The sequence below is a fragment of the Mauremys reevesii genome, linkage group 2, assembly GCF_016161935.1.
Source record: "Mauremys reevesii isolate NIE-2019 linkage group 2, ASM1616193v1, whole genome shotgun sequence".
NCBI lineage: Eukaryota > Metazoa > Chordata > Testudines > Geoemydidae > Mauremys > Mauremys reevesii.
The window spans coordinates 180,178,123-180,194,328 of record NC_052624.1 but is presented as its reverse complement, the minus strand read 5'-3'; the positions used below and the strand labels follow the sequence as shown (position 1 = coordinate 180,194,328).

The 16,206-nt window shown below is 44.4% G+C and overlaps 1 protein-coding gene across 10 annotated transcripts in view; it reads right to left on the bottom strand.

The window, feature by feature from the left end:
• Positions 1–480: 480 nt before the first annotated feature.
• RNF144B (ring finger protein 144B) overlaps positions 481–16,206 on the bottom strand; it is a 113,186-nt gene continuing 97,460 nt past the window's right edge. For 9 of the 10 annotated variants that reach the window (XM_039526690.1, XM_039526691.1, XM_039526688.1 and 6 more), the window contains 4 exons: positions 8,103–8,307; positions 5,147–5,291; positions 3,350–3,439; positions 481–3,259 (listed from right to left, as the gene is read on the bottom strand). In XM_039526690.1, coding sequence (XP_039382624.1) covers positions 3,119–3,259; positions 3,350–3,439; positions 5,147–5,291; positions 8,103–8,307 — 581 coding nt within the window. In that variant the 3' untranslated portion in view covers positions 481–3,118. The remainder of the gene's footprint in view (positions 3,260–3,349; positions 3,440–5,146; positions 5,292–8,102; positions 8,308–16,206) is intronic. The other variant, XR_005594821.1, reaches the window with a different exon arrangement.

Here is a 16,206-nt window from a genome sequence, read left to right as displayed (position 1 = left end):
AAAGTAAAAGGATATTCTATCATCTGTTTTTTCAGTGCTGTGGCATGTGTGTGTGTTTATTTCAATTAACCAAAACTAGGATTCTGAATTTGCATCATAAGGAAATCAAATTTTAGATTCTGAACCATTTTATAAAAATTTGATGTTTGTTATATAACCAGAGATTCACATTAAATTTAGATAATTCTATAACACTGAAAGGGGAGAGAATTTGCATTCTGTTACATAATTGAGGAATGCAATTACCTTATAGCCATCAATATACATTGGGCAAAATTCTGCCCTCAGTTACTATACAACTGATAGCAGAATTTAGCCTCTGTTTTGTAACTGCAGCGTTAATGACAAAACGTTTATCATTAAGAAAGGAACTTTCTCATTTGTTAGGCAACACTGACTTCCAGCATAGCAAGAGGGGAAGAATTGTACCAACCCCACTGCGTGGACAGTTGTTTGGACAGAATGAATACATACAAAATATGAAAAACACCATGAGGTTTAATAGGTGAGGGATATTGAATATCATAGCACTGTTTATGATTAAAGACTTTACAGGTCTCCAACAATTTGTCCTTTGGAGTTTGTTCAAGTGCGTTTCTCTACTAGAAGATCACGGATAAACTGGAAATGACAGTGGTGCTGTAAAAGTGTAGGTAGAAAAACAGTGCAAGGCCAAAGGCCGAACATTTTAATTTGTCATGAGTAACCCCCAACACGACCATTACCGCTCCTAAAGAAAACACATACATAAAATACTCTCAGCTTATCATAAATCACATTGGCTTGCATTGTACTCTATATTTAGAATGTACTGACTACCTTCCTGCTTCGCTTAGACTAAGCTCTGGATGGAGAATAAATACAGTCTTTCAGACTAGTACACTGTCTATCTTCCAGTCATTACTGGTAGCAAATTCATTCAACATTAATTTTGTTCAAAGAGCAGCTGACACTATCATTTAAGGTCTTTGTCCCTGTTAGTCTGCTCTGCAGACTATGCTTCCTTAAAATAAGATGTTTACTACTGTTTCAGCAGCCAGAGAGAGAAGTTGAACAAAAAGGTCACATTTACAGCTGCCAAGAAGGCAAAGTTCCTGAGGCTTAGCCAAACAAAATAAAATTGATGTTCACTTTAGTTTTCTCTTTGTAGCCTGGGAGGGAGGGTAGGCTAGAGGACTGGATGCCTGAAATCTTTTTCTGACTTTGCATCACATTTCATTCTCCTTACAGCCCTTGTCAACTGGGGTTGGAATTACTGCTGATTGTAGAGAAAACTCATGTAAATGCCCACAAATATCAAATGTACAAACAGGAGCCCAGAACACAAGTAAGCACCAACTAATGGTGGTATAAACACTGTGGATCAGAATTTGATCTCAGTTATTCCCATGCAAATCCAGAGTGAAGTCCATGAGCTTCAGAAGAGTTATTCTGAATGTACATTGGTGTAGTTGAGATCAGGATCTGAATCATGCTTGCAGTGAAGAACCAAATTAAACTAGAGCATTAAATGACAGCCTTTTAGAGATATAAAGTAACTACCAATAAATCATTAATAATAGTGCTCTTTACCCCTTTTGGGGGATAGAAATAATAACTACCAATGAATACAGCTAATTTTTAATCCAGGGATTTGTGTTAGTTGCCACAATTCTAAAAAGGTTGTTTGATGGGATGCGCTGGCCACATCTCTAACCTGTACTGAGTGATTTTTACAAGGTTCTTGTTGCTACCCTTTATAAACTGTTAAAAATGTATAAAGAACTCTGAGTGTGTATATATACACACAAAATATATTAAATATTATGTACTATCATACACACCATACACATACATACATGCGTTTTATATGGTTTACTGCACATTCTATGGGAGATGTAGCATGGCCTTCACTAAAACATTAGATTTGTTTCCACAAGTTTACAACATCCACGATACTCACAAAAGGCAGAGGGAAATGGAGCCACAAGTAGGTAGAACGGTCAGCCCAAGAATGTAGCAGCCATGTCATGTATATAAACCTAACATTTCAAGAAAGATGTGGCATTGTTGACTTGTAGCATCACCTTTTAACACAGCATATACAAGACAATGATTTCCATTGAGGCATTGGCAAATGAGATTTTTTTTTTTTTTTACAGGAAAGAATATTTTATGGGTTGCTACTGCTTCCACTGAGATCAATAGTAAAAATACCACTGACATCAACAGCAGCTAGTTTGGCCCTGTTTTTCATAGTAATGAATATCCAATTAAGATCAGAGTTTGCAATAGCTATACCATCTGGTTTTATATTTGTGCCGACTGTGAGATGCACATGGTATTTTCACAGTTGTTAGGTAATACACCTAAATAATATAATTTAAACATAGTTTATAGTGTGGTGTAGATCACTGGTAATGGTGTAATACACCAAAAATCACTGGTGTGGCATAAGTGAGTGTGTGTGTGTTCACTGAAGTACAATCCATACAATTCAACACAATGGTATAGTTACAAAATGATAATTACCAGAATCCATTCTTGGTAAATATCCTCTTCATTATTTCTCTAGTATTCCGCTCCCCCACCTTACCCCTTCAACACAAAATGCTGTGGCATCTGGTTGAAGGGAAATTATCAAATATATGTAAATATATATTTGTTATTTTTAATAGGTCACAAGCCAGCAGATAATAGCAACATACTACTTCTTCTTTTACTTTATAATCAGCAGAGTACTAAGAAGTGGGCTTGTTCATTTACCTGTACTCCCTCCACTGGCTGCATGACTGGTTCTGCAGAAGCAGAAGAACAATATCGCAGAATAAATACATGTCCAGGTTCTGGAAGATCCCTCTTTCTATAAGATTCTAACAGTTTTAAAGGTGGATCATATTTATGGCTGAATTACTTGACAGTGACCTTTTAAAATTATATATACACACACTACAATCTCCCAGTCATTTCCTGAACTGTGACCTGCAAGCAATACAGTGGCCTGAAAACAATAGGCACTTATCCTCAAAGTTGACAAGTAGAGGGAGAATTATTTGGTAGGTATGACACCAAAATCCAATCTTTGTGCTTTCTTACATACATCTACTGTATAGACGGAGGCAGAAACAGACACAGAGTTTTAGGTTGTCGGTGGGTCATGCTTTTTCTTTTTGCCCCTGCACGATTTGCAGACACAGCAGATGATGCATGGAGATGCCACAAGCAGCAAAGGAGAAGTCACCAGCGCTATGATACCCAATCCCACCAGGATCCCCACAACCTGCAAAGTTTAAAGAAAAAAAATTTAACCACCAAGAAAATAAAGTGTGTGTGTGTGTCATTGCTCTGTTTGAGCTGATTATCAGCATACCTGTGTTCTGTTCCACATAACCGAGGCTCGAGAATGACCCAGTTTGTTTCTGCAGGGGCCTTTGTCATAATGTCTTAAGAAGATATCATTCTGAAAGATAAAAAAAACTATACTGAGCAGGTCACATTAATGTGGGGAGATTAACAGGATAGGAGTAGAACTACCACATTCCTGACAGTGCAGTAAAATTAACTGTTCTGGCAGAGAAGTTTGCCTGCCTGTTACTTAATTACTTTGAGAAATTAAATGGGAAACTTTAGATCTATAAGACACACTGTCTAAGATATTTCATATCCCTAATGTTTATCTTCTGTATTCCTAATATTTCTCTGTTCTCTAGTCAGTTCTTCCATGGGCTTAATAGGCTGCTCTTTAAAATGGAAAGTCCCCACCTTCCTTTTCTCCCCCATCAAACTAATACTTATCAAACTAATTACTTTATCCCAACAAGATGAGTGGCACTCAGTTTCCAAACACCCTCTCCCTGACAGTTCCCCAAGCTTGAGCCTTGCTTTTTCCATTCATTCTTCAACCTAACTTTTTTGTTATACAAGCATTACCTTGCAGTAAACTTTGAATGCCTGAAACCTTAGTGGGTTTATAAGAGCTATATTGTAACCATGCAATGACTACACCTTCTCAAAGAAATCATTTAATTGACTTATCTTTAACTGATTAAAACCAGCTAAAGGCATATCTACAGACAACTATCACAGCTTCACATGTTTAGACTAATATGGAAACTTGACACCGCTCCAATTTTTCAGTGTTACACAATGATTGTGTACACTATGTACTCCAAAACAGACTTGAAAAAACGGCACCCATAAACAGCCTGGATAGAAAGTTGAGCACACCCTGTTTAACATATAGAGAATAAAGAGGAACAAGGAAGTTTCATCATTTCCAAACTGTGTAGCAAAAACCCATTTAACTTTACTTTACCTCAATTGCTGGTACAAAGAGTTCTTTTCCTCACCTCCCACAAATATTACTACTGACTGCGCCAAAAACTGATGTTATCATTGTACACCAGTATGTTCCTTCTTTTGGACCTTCCTTTGGAATTCAAAGTCAGTGCAAGTGGAGAATATTTGATGTTTTGGGGCAGTGCTTGGCAACTGCAGATTTGGGCACTTTTTATGATGATAGTGTCCTCTGAGTTCAGACTTCCTGTTCTCCCCTCCTCTTGAGCTCTTTGTATCTCTAATAAGATTCTGAACATGGAAAGTAGTTTCCAAAACACTTTCATCCTCAAACTTATTAACTGGATCATTCTCTTCTGCTAATACAGCATTAGAGACTGACTATGGAGAAGTGACCTAGTTTAAATGAGCTCTGAATTGACCCCAATTTGAAACTGTAGCCTTTATCTGTACCAGACCGAATCAGAACATATTTAACAGGTTGGAATCCAGTGAATTGGGGGGAGGGGAAAGGAAGGGGGAACACAGCTAAATAGCTCTCAACCCACCTATCTTTAGCAATAGTATTGGAAAATCCATCTTCCCCAAGAGAATTAGCATTGGACCAAGAGATTTGGCTACAATCCACTTCAATTTAGGAAAAAAAGAAAGAAATCTCTTTGAGGCTCACTGGAAGCAGAAGTAACATTTACGCTTTGGCCACCATGAGGCTCCATTTAAATATAATGGCATTCACTCAAGTAAAGATCCTTTTATCCTTGGCATAAAGGGACAGAACTAGAACATACATGATTCCGGTTATGACATATGGGACTTATCCCCCAAATCCTTAACTAGCCTTGCTCTAGAACCTTCATCATATGGCACTTACATCCAAGTTCTGTAGGCAGTACCAGCAAAATGTATGCTTGCAGTTCTTACACATCATTTGAGCGCAGCCTTCATTTCGTTCAATATAGATCCGGCACACTGGGCACTGTTTAATTGGAGCCTCTGTGTCAGTCCTGGTAAGTGCTCTAGAAGAGTAAGGAAATATATGAAAGATGAAATTTCAGTGCAAAACCTGTGGCTGTATGACTCAAGTACTAATGTCAAGTCTTTTATGCATCATTATGTTCCGTAGGTCCCCTAGTTCACACTCAACTCCATGGTCTGGCATGCGCCATGAGTTTCAAGATTGCCTGATGTTAGCTTCTTAATGTACTGGAAGTATAAAATCTCATATTCAAGGGAATGCATTAAAACATATACTAAGAGGAAAAAAACCCTGTTCATGCAGCCATAGAGACAAATTAAACATTCAATTCCACTGATTTTTCATAATGTACAAAGTAAAGACTCACTACAACCATGCATGTAACAGATATAACATTAAAAGAATGGCACTGGACAATGTGGAAAAGAGCTTCTGTATTTTGTTAAGATGACTGGACTGTGTAACTTAAAGTACTGTCCTTGCTTCTGCATGACAGCTTTAACCTCAAGCAAAGCCAAAGATCTAGCTTGAAGATCAAAAATCATATGAAGATCTCACAGGCAATTCCTGTTTGATGAAACCCCCTGCTGACCAGAATGCTTAGTTTTAACTCTTTCAACTCTCGCAAAAATATTCACAGTGGTGGAAACCACAGAGCACAATAGAAAGTTTAAAGATTACTCTGTGCATGCCTGCGAATGCTGTTCTGTTTCTGTGAGCACTGGTTAGCCAGAGACCTGGTATAATGTAAACATAAGAGTATTTACAGAATTCAGAGACATCCAGCCATTGCCAGAACTATGCATCCTCACTAATAGGCTGCTGTAAGGACACAGCTAGTGCAGTCATTTGCATCTGTGCAAAGTGAGTATAAATGGCTACCAAATCAGAATTCTCCACTCACACCAGTGGACGAATTTGGCACCTATTTAGCACAAGAGTTAAGCCTAGTCTATGTACAGTTTTTATACCAGTTCAACTCTTATGGTTAAGAGGTATGATTTCTCTACCAAAAGAGTTAAATTGGTGTAATACCTAGTATAGACGGAGTTATGTCGTTTTAAAGGTGCCTTATGATGGTATCGTTTATTCCCCTTTGTGACGGGTTGTTCACCCCAACACTGGCCCTGAAGGGGTTACTGTAGGCTAAGAAGGGGGCCAATTAACCAGACAGGCCAGGGCTGAGGGGAATCAGGCAGCTTAAGTAATCCTTTGACTGAATAATGAAGGAGCCCAGCTGAGAAGGAATGAGCTGGGGTGGGTTTTATAAAGGCAGGAAACTGGCAATAGAGAAGAGTAACTGCAGTTGCTTTCTGAGAGAAGGGAGTTTTGGGGTGGGCAAACCCAGAGAAGTGGGGGAGCTAGAAAGTTAGGAAAGGCAGTAAAATCTGAACTGAAATTATAATGGAGATATACCTATCTCCTAGAGCTGGAAGGGACACTGAGTCCAGCCCCCTGCCTTCACTAGCAGGACCAAGTACTGATTTTGCCCCAGATCACTAAGTGACCCCCTCAAGGATTGAACTCACAAACCTGGGTTTAGCAGGCCAATGCTCAAACCACTGAGCTATCCCTCCCCTCTGTAGTTACTGATCAGAGGGTCTGTAGGGGTGGGGTGGTCACCTGCTCCTGCCTGGAAGGGCTTTAAACAGCCCTGGGAGAGGGCTGGGGCAGGGGAAAAGCTGGGCTGACTGGGAGGCAGCCTCAGCTGTGGCCACGCCCCAAACAGACCCAACTGGCCCTATAAAAGCCAGGAGCAGAGACACCGCCTCCTCTAGCTGTGGAAAGAGATGGGCCTAGCTGCTGGGGAGCTAGAGAAGGTACCTGGAGTGGAGCAGGGCTGGGGGAAGGCCAAGGGAGCTGGGAAGCTCTGGCCTGGAAACCCCCCAGGCCTCAGCCTAGTATACGGCCAAATAGGTACTGGGGTTGCAGGGGACAGCCCAAGGCTAGGCAGAGGCATCCATGTACTGAGGCGAGGTGGGAATAGAAGGTGGGGGTTCCCTGGGAAGGGAAGACCCAGATCTGTGCGGGGCACTGCAGGGGGGCAGCACCCCGGGTAAAGGGACACTGTGGTCCAGGAGGGACATGGGGGCCAACGGCAAGGGGACACCAGCCTGCAGAGGGCGCTGGTGAGCTAATTCCCAGAAGGTACCAGCAGGAGGCGATGCAGGGGTGAGTCCCACCCCATTACAGGGTCCCTGAGGTGGAACTTTGAGTAGAGGGTGAGCCCAGGTTCCCCTACCAGCCATTGGGGAAGTGGCACTAGCTAGGCAGTGAATGAGAAGACTGCCTGACACACATGACTTGGCTGGAAGATTAAGCCATGAACACAGCATCTTGCCTCACTGAGAGCTAGGAAGAGAAGGTAGGATGTGCAATGAGAGGTGAAAAGGAGGCATTGGACTTGGAATCAGTTAATCCCCAGAGTGACCAGGAGGAGGTGCACTAGTGGTGAGCGGAGCTGTGACACCCTTCCCTGTGGAAATAGCTATATTGCTATACAGTAACTGCACCCACACTAGGGAGGTTGCATCAATTTAACTACACTGATATAGTTAAAGTGGTATAATTTGTGTGTGTAGACAAGGCCTGAATGACACACACAAAGGTGCAAAGCACAGGATAACCCAGACTGAGGACCATGGAACTTCCAACTCCATAAGTAGCTGCTTAATGCAGGAGTAACAGCAGCATGTGAATTATATTTAGAAACACATTTCTAATGATGTATTAGAAAGAAGTCTAAAATATGGAGAAGGCAGGTCCATGAAGTATATCTGGTATTGGACATCCATTTTGTACCGCTAGCAGAGCTGAAAGATGGCACAGCCTAGCTGAATTCTGCTCTTACCCCTGCTCAGTTGGTATTACAATGGGTTGGTTGTCCTGGCACAAGCGCTCTGGGTGCCATACTTCTTTGCAAGATGAACAGAATTTCAGGTGACAAGCTGGGCATTCCACAGGTACTGGTTGTCCTGAGTCACTCAGTTCAACGTGGCACATGGTCTGGCAGTCAGCAGCAGGGCACCATGTTCTGCATGGGTCCAAGTGGACTTCTGAAACATAAATATGGAAACAAAATGGTTTACATCTGCTTTCATTATATATTCCTTTTTTCACTCCAATTACCATTTCTCTAGTCATACAAGACCTGAGCTGATGGCCACTTAGATCTTTAAAGGATTCTGTATTGCTAAGACTATGGCCACAGTGCAAACAGTATTGCACTGAACACATAATTAAAATGATGAGAATTTGTCAGACACCGTCAGACAAACTTCAGTCTTTCACCGTGAGAAGTTGGTGATAAGTTAATGAGTGAATGTTAGTTAGTCTCCCCATCTCTCTCTAGAAGGGCATACACATCTCTGCCTCGAACAAAATTTGTCTCTGTTGCATTGTTACAGGCCCTGCTGCATAGCTGGCTTATCCATTGAAGGTACACTCTGCAAAAGCAAATTAAATGAAAAACTGTTCTTCCTTAAGGGCTGGAATGATAGTACTTCAAAAAATAAATACTTAGCTACATTTGTACTGCTGCTATTCTAAATTTAAACTGCTTGTTAGCAATGTCCTTGAAGTCTTAGGCAACAGGACTGAATTACAAAAATAGGAGTAAATACAGCTAGCTAATAGGTCTGTTAAAAGTGGGACATTGTGAAAAAATGTCAACATGAATATATACCTAATATTACCTAATATCCCTCTAAAAATATAAGCAATTATGATCTTGCACTTATATCAGGAGTAGCTCCACTCAGGTCTGAGTAAAGTCATTTCTCTGGGCCTCATTTTCCCCATCTAGAAACTAAGAATAGTGATATTTATTCTCCTCACTAAGTGGTCATCATTTAAAAAAAAATAACATTGGTCAGCTGTTACCACACAATAGCTTCTGTGATATTGCCATTATCACCCGGGCATCAATGTGGTATCTTATACACACTATCATTTGGTAATGAGTGACAAATGTTGACTTTTGCTACTGTGCCCCTGTGTTGCTTAGAGAAATTTCAGTGAGAACCCAGCTAAAATATGACCATGATGATAGAGTTTCACTCTCTGATAGATTTGATTTGATTTCACTGCTTTCCGGCACAAACTGGAGGAAGCCAGGCTGCAGACCAAAATCTATGCAAAAAGTCTATTAGGAGCAGGTAACCTGCCAGTCACTTGCAATTCCTGTTCCACTGGGAGCTTCTGATACAGTGGTGGGCAACCTGCAGCCCGCGTTGGCAGCAGAGTGCTCAGCACTTCATAAGAGGGGCTCAGCAAAGGATAAGATCAGTCCCCAATAGATACTAGCCTAGGGGTAGGCAACCTCTGGTGGCACACGAGCTGATTTTCAGTGGCACTCACACTGCCTGGGTCCTGGCGGCTCTGCATTTTATTTAATTTTAAATGAAGCTTCTTAAACATTTTTAAAACCTTATTTACTTTACATACAACAATAGTTTAATTATATATTATAGACGTATAGAAAGAGACCTTCTAAGAATGTCAAAATGTATGACTGGCACACAAAACCTTAAATTAGAGTGAATGAATGAAGACGCGGCACACCACTTCTGAAAGGTTGCCGACCCCTGTACTAGCCTATTGTCCAATATGTCTAGCCTTTGCAGCTACAGAAATGCAACACAAAAGTGTTTTCTTCTAGCATTGTAGTGCAGAGAAAGCAAAACAAGTTGCAGTGTCTAATGTGCCAAGCTCTGGAAACTTGAGTTCTTTCAAAAATAAGATGGGAGAAAGATAGAAGAATGTCTGTCTTTGGCATTCGCTGTTTTTAAAGCTTATTGGCTTTATGGAATCTTTGCAGCAAGATATAAATGATGCATGAAATGAAACTCCCTGCCCAACCAGTATACAAAGAACATACAGATGGTACTTTGCCGTCATTGCTGTGATGTGCTATTTGCTTGAGCACAGAGCACAATGAAACCAGAAAAGCCCACCAAGCCTAGAAAGTTGCAGCTAAAAATATGAAGCAAACACAACCCTAAAAGGTTGTTGAATACTTCTAGAGAGGTAGTGGTTCCTCTCCTGGTCTCCTCCACCTTTCCTCTGACTCACCACAACCTAGGCAGCCAACTAGATTCAGCTCTAAGCAGGGAGGTTTCCCTAAACTGCATACCAGAGGCCGTGCTCTGGTCAGTTCTCACAATACGAACAGTCAGGTGTGATCTGGAAGACAGACTACGAAAATGCAGAATGGTGTTTTTGATTCCGTGGGTAATACTTTTTCCTTTGAATTGGTACTAAACCAATGCCTTTCACATGGTGTTAGGGGACAGTGTACTGTTAAGTCCCACGCTTTCGATCAGACATAAAATGGAGGTTCTGGTCACTTGTGGTCATTAAAGATCCCATGGCATTTTTCACAGAAATAGGAGCATAACCCATTTGTCCTGGCCAAATTCCATTCAGCCAATTGCATTGTGCCTATCTCAGTTGGGATACAATATTCTTTAATTCATGTCCTAAGCTGTTGCATAGTGTTACTATGCACTATAAAATAGCAGCTGCCTTTCACTGCAAAGGCAGCTGCACTCAAGTGGTGGATTTGTTTTTTTTTAAATATAATTAAATATTTAGTAGTGCCTGGATCAAGACTGGGAGCCCACTCTGCTAGATGTTGTACAAATATATATGAAGACCTGCTCGCAGCCATGAAAACCTTACAATATAAGATGACAATCTAGGAGGAAGAGTAGAGTGATAGGGATACAATCAAAAATATGATATTCATATCAAACAGAGCCAGCACCAGAAATAGGAGCAGCACAAGAAGGAGGCAGCAGCATGGGGCAGCCTTGAATAACTCACATCCTTGGCTGTTGAGGAGAAGGAGCTTGGAGAGCATGGCTGCAATGTGGGAAGGGACGAAACTGAGGCAACAGCAGCACTGGGAGCAGGTCCAGTGAGCAGGGAAGCTTCCTGGTGCCATAAAGGGAGCCAGACCCCTGCTTGGTGCAACCAATGGGAAAGAAGACCCCGCCCTGGCCAGGACCAGTGGAGTAGCACTGGCAGATTGCACAGGACTGACACCTGTGAGCTCCTGGGCCCACTGAGAAGTGAAGTGGGCCCCCTTTGTGCCAGAGTAGTGGAATGCCGTCCTGAGGGCGAGATGGTGGTTCCTCTTCTCTGAGCCTGGGTCCTGCTGGTAGCAGCAGAGGATCCAGGGGCGGCTCTAGGCACCAGCAAACCAAGCTGGTGCCTAGGGCGGCCAAATCTAGGGGGCGGCAGGCTGGGCCGGTGGACCTGCCGCAGTCATGCCTGCGGGAGGTCCACCGGAGCCACGGACAACCGGACCTGCCGCAGGCATGACTGCGGAGGGGGCGCTCGTCCCGCGGCTGGGCTGGACCTCCCGCAGGCATGACTGCGGCAGCTCAAGCGGAGCCGCCGGACCCGCAAACCGTCCGCAGCCGCGCGGGAGGTCCGCTGTTCCCGCGGCTCCGGTGGAGCTCCCGCAGTCATGCCTGCGGCAGGTCCGCTTGTCCCGGGGCTCCGGTGGACCTGCCGCGGGAGCTCAACCGGAGCCGCGGGAAGAGGGGACCCGCCGCGGGACCGAGGAAGGGCGGCGCAGCACACCGCGCTGCCTGGGGCAGCCTATTTTCTAGAGCCGCCCCTGAGAGGATCTGTTTGTTCCTGGCTGGAGAGAGAGAGATTTGATTGGGAGTGTGGGGGTTAAAGTGTTTGTGCCTGGTATAAAGGTAGGAACCTAGGTGATGGGTGACTGCTCGTGAGTAAGGTTAAGATTTTATCACGGTTATATTTAGTAAAAGTCACGGACAGGTCGTGGGCAATAAACAAAAAGTCACGGAAGCCCGCAACCTGTCTATGACTTTTACTAAAAATAACTAGGGGTGAGCTGACCTCTGTGGAAGACTTAAGCCAGCAGCTGCAGGGACTGAAGCAGAAGAAGTCACGGCAAAGTGTTAAAGTCATGGAATCTGTGACTAAATTGTATCCTTACTCATGAGCAAATTCTGGTTACAGCAAAAGGTCATAGGCTGAAAGAGTGGCTTGAGGGCAGAAGGAGCTGGGCTGAATTAACTAAATTTCCTAGCAATGGTTAACACCCATCAGCACGTCAGCAAGCCCATAAATCTTCGTTATGCAGCACCTCTGCCTCTACCACAATTGCTCCTACCTGCGCCTTCGCTCATTCTAAAACTACAGACTTTATAACCCTGCTGCCCAGGGAAAAGGATGGATTTGGGGAGGGGTGGGGGGCATGGACATTATCTTCAGTGGAAATGGAGTTTGGTGACCAGCCTGCTTCTAGTCTAGGCCCTTTGGGACTATGTTCCAACTCTTATACAAAGACTGGTGCCTGAGAGGAATCAGGCCCAGGATGGTTTTCACAGGACAATTACTTGGTCGGACTTTTGAATTCTCCTTGAAAATCTTGGTAGATTTCAAATGTATCTACAGAATCAAATAATCTTTTCTATGAATTTATCATCAGACACTGCCCCTGGTTGTGATCAATGTATAAGGTTGGGAAAGCTGATTGGTAAAATGTTTAGACATTTCTGAAATAAAATAATCTTTCTTTGATTTCCATATCACTCTGGGCAGCCAATGGCAGATATGGCAAGAGTTTAGACTCTAAAGAAAATTGTTTAACTGCAAAATTGTGCATCTTCAGTAGCTACAAAGCTGAAAAGAGGGCTGGATTTCCTGCCTGCTTCCTGCACGTAACCAGTGCAGTGGTTCTGGCATAGGAGTTTTGACTAATAGTATTTTCAAAAATATTCCTACAGAAAGGGCAGAGACTCTGGCTCATTTGTGACAGATTTACATACTGAGAGAGCAGCATTGTATACTTTAACCTTTACAACCAGATCTGTGGATAAAAGACATGGGTGGCAGGTTTGTAGAAATTTTGGTGGTGCCCAGAACCTGCTCTCCCAACTCCGCCCCCCATCTGCCTAAGGCTTTGGGAGGGGGATTGGGTGGGGGGAGGAGGTCTGGGGTGCAGGTCCTGAGCTGGGGATTAGGGTGCAGGAGGGGTGCAGGGTGCAGGCTCTTGGATGGAGTTTGGGTGCTGGGTGCAGGCTCCGGGCTGGGGCAGGGAGTAGGTGTGCAGCAGGGGGTGAGGGGTGCAGGCTCTGGGATGGAGTTTGGTGGTGGGAGGGGGTGCAAAGGGAGGGGGTGCAGGCTTTGGGAGGGAATTTGGCGTGCAGGGGTGAGGGCTGTGGGGCTGAGGATGAGGGGTTTGGGGTGTGGGAGGGAGATTAGGGCTGGGGCAGAGGGTTAGGGTGTGGGAGGATGAGGGTTGGGGCTGAGGATGAGGGGTTCATGCTGTGGGGGGGGCTCAGGGCTGGGGCAGAGGATTAGGGTGTGGGGGGATGAGAGCTGGGGATGAGGGGTTTGGGGAGTTGGAGAGGCTCAGGGCTAGGGTGGAAGGGCAGGTTAATGGCAGCCTGCCCTGCCATTAGGGAAGGGGGGCACTAGGACCCTGGGGCAGCAGACAGCAGTTGCTGCCGGGAGCCGCTCCGCATAGGAATGTGCTACATGGGCAGCACAAGCAGGCACTGGAGAGGTGCGCGCCACTTTCTTCCAGGCAGGGACATGGCAGGGCGGGGGAGAAACCTGTTGGGGCCGGGGGCCGCTCCAGGCAAGGCCGGGGGAGAGACCCAGCTCCAAATTTTGGTGGAGCAGAGCCCCCAGCCCTGAATATTGCTGGAGCTCTGGCACCACAAAAGAATATAACCCGCCACCTATGCCTGTAACCTAGATCTACAAGAATGTGCGTTGGCAGGGCCGGCGCAGCACATTAGGCAACCTAGGCAGTCGCCTAGGGCGCTAACATTTGGGGGGTGGCAACCGCGGCAGCCGGATGTTCGGCCACTGCGGTCCTCAGTGGTATTTCAGGGGTGGGACCTTCTGCCGCCTAGGGCACCAAAAAGGCTGCCGGCGCTCCTGTGTGTTGGTAGCATTTAAAAACTGGTAGGCAGTTAAGAATATCTGGGGAATGGAGGGCTTTTCTTCACTCCTGGAGTAAGTCGACTTAAGTTACGCTACTCCAGCTACATGAATAACGTAGCTGGAGTCAACGTAGCTTAGGTCGACTTACCCCAGTGTCTTCACTGTGCTGCACTGACAGGAGATGCTCTCCGGTCAACTTCCTTTACTCTTCTTGTTCCAGTGGAGTACCAAAGTCTTTACTAGATTTAGTGGGTCTTTACTAGACCCACTAAATCGACACCCACTGCAACACCCTATAGTTTCAGAGGATACAGAATAGATAAGGTTAAAATGAACTAGTTTGGGAATGATTACCTGAACTACTCTCCTCCTTGGTTAAGTGATAAAAGAAAGCATAAAAAGATCTCCCAAAAATTCAGTTGGCCTTTATCCTGTGGTACAGGTACACCCAGGGCAACATCACAGCGGATGAAATTCAGTGTTGATCAGTGCAAAGTCATACACATTTGAGACTATAATCTTGACTATACATACAAAATGATGGTGTCTAAATTAGCTGTTATCACTCAAGAAGGACCTTGGAGTCACTGTGAATAGTTCTCTGAAAGCAACCGCTAAATGTACAACAGCAGTCAAAAAAGCTAACAATGTTAGGAGCCATTAGGAAAAGGACAGATAAAATAATGCCACTACATAAATCTGTGGTACACCCGCACCTTAAATACTGCATGCAGATCTGGTTGCCCCATCTCAAAAAAGATATATTAGAATTGGAAAAAGGTACAGAGAAGGGCAACAAAATTATTTGGGGTATGGAACAGATTCTGTACAGGAAGAGATTAAAAAGGCTGGAACTGTTCAGTTTAGAAAAGAGATGACTGAGGGGAGATATTATAGTGGTCTATAAAATTATCGTATAGAGAAAGTGAACAGGGATGTATTATTTACCACTTAATATAACACACAAACCAGGGGTCACCCAATGAAATTAATAGGCAGCAGATTTAAAACAAACATAAGAAAGTACTTCTTAAAACAATGCACAGTCAACCTGCAGAGCTCATTGCCAGGGGATGTTGTGAAGGCCAAAAGTATAACAGCATTCAAGAAACCATGGAGGATAGGTCCATCAATGGCTATTAGCCCCTTAGCTCCAGGTGTCTAACCCTCCAACTGCCAGAAGCTGGGACTAGATGACAGGGGATGGATCACTTGACAATTGCCCTGTTCTGTCTATTCCCTCTGGGGCACCTGATACTGGCCACTCTTGGAATACAGGATAATAGGCTAGATGGACCACAGGTCTCACCCAGTATGTCATTCTTATGTTCTTAATGTCATCGGCTTCTTTATGACAAAGCTGTAGTCCAGTGATCCCAAAACTTTTTACCTTGTGCCCCCCTTATCCCTGTCAGCTCCTCCCCGAGCTGGGGGGTATGCAGACAGGGTTAAGGGAGCTGAGGACGGGGCCAAAGATGGGGTGGGGGCAGAGCTGAGGCTGGGGGTCAAGGCCAGCAGCCAGGGCCCTGGGCACGAGGCTGACAGCCAGAGCCATGAGCAGAGCAGGGTGGCACTCCCATCCCACACCCCATGGGGATTGGCTCAGGCTCCACCCCTGCCCCCAAAATGTTCCTCTGCATCCCCCTAGGGAGGTGTGCCCCACAGTTTGGGGACCTCTGCTGTAGTCAATAATAATGAGCCAGATCTCCTCCCATGGTAAAAACCAGGGGAGAAAATCTTTGTGAGGGTTCCATTGCAGAGATTTCCCCACCTTCCATTTATTGTCCTATCATACAAACTGGGTTTCCTCACATGGAAAAGCCCAAGCATTGCAGATTCTCTAGGATGCATGAAAGGCCAAGGATATCCACTTGGACATTCCATACCAACCCCAGCTCCTGGTGTCCTAACCTAATGCAAATGCAACCTGGTCCCTTGCAGCACAGCTCTACTGCACCCATTCTGTCATGGATGCCCCCTCGCTGCAGCTGTCCCGAGGAAAGATAATCCAATCTCAG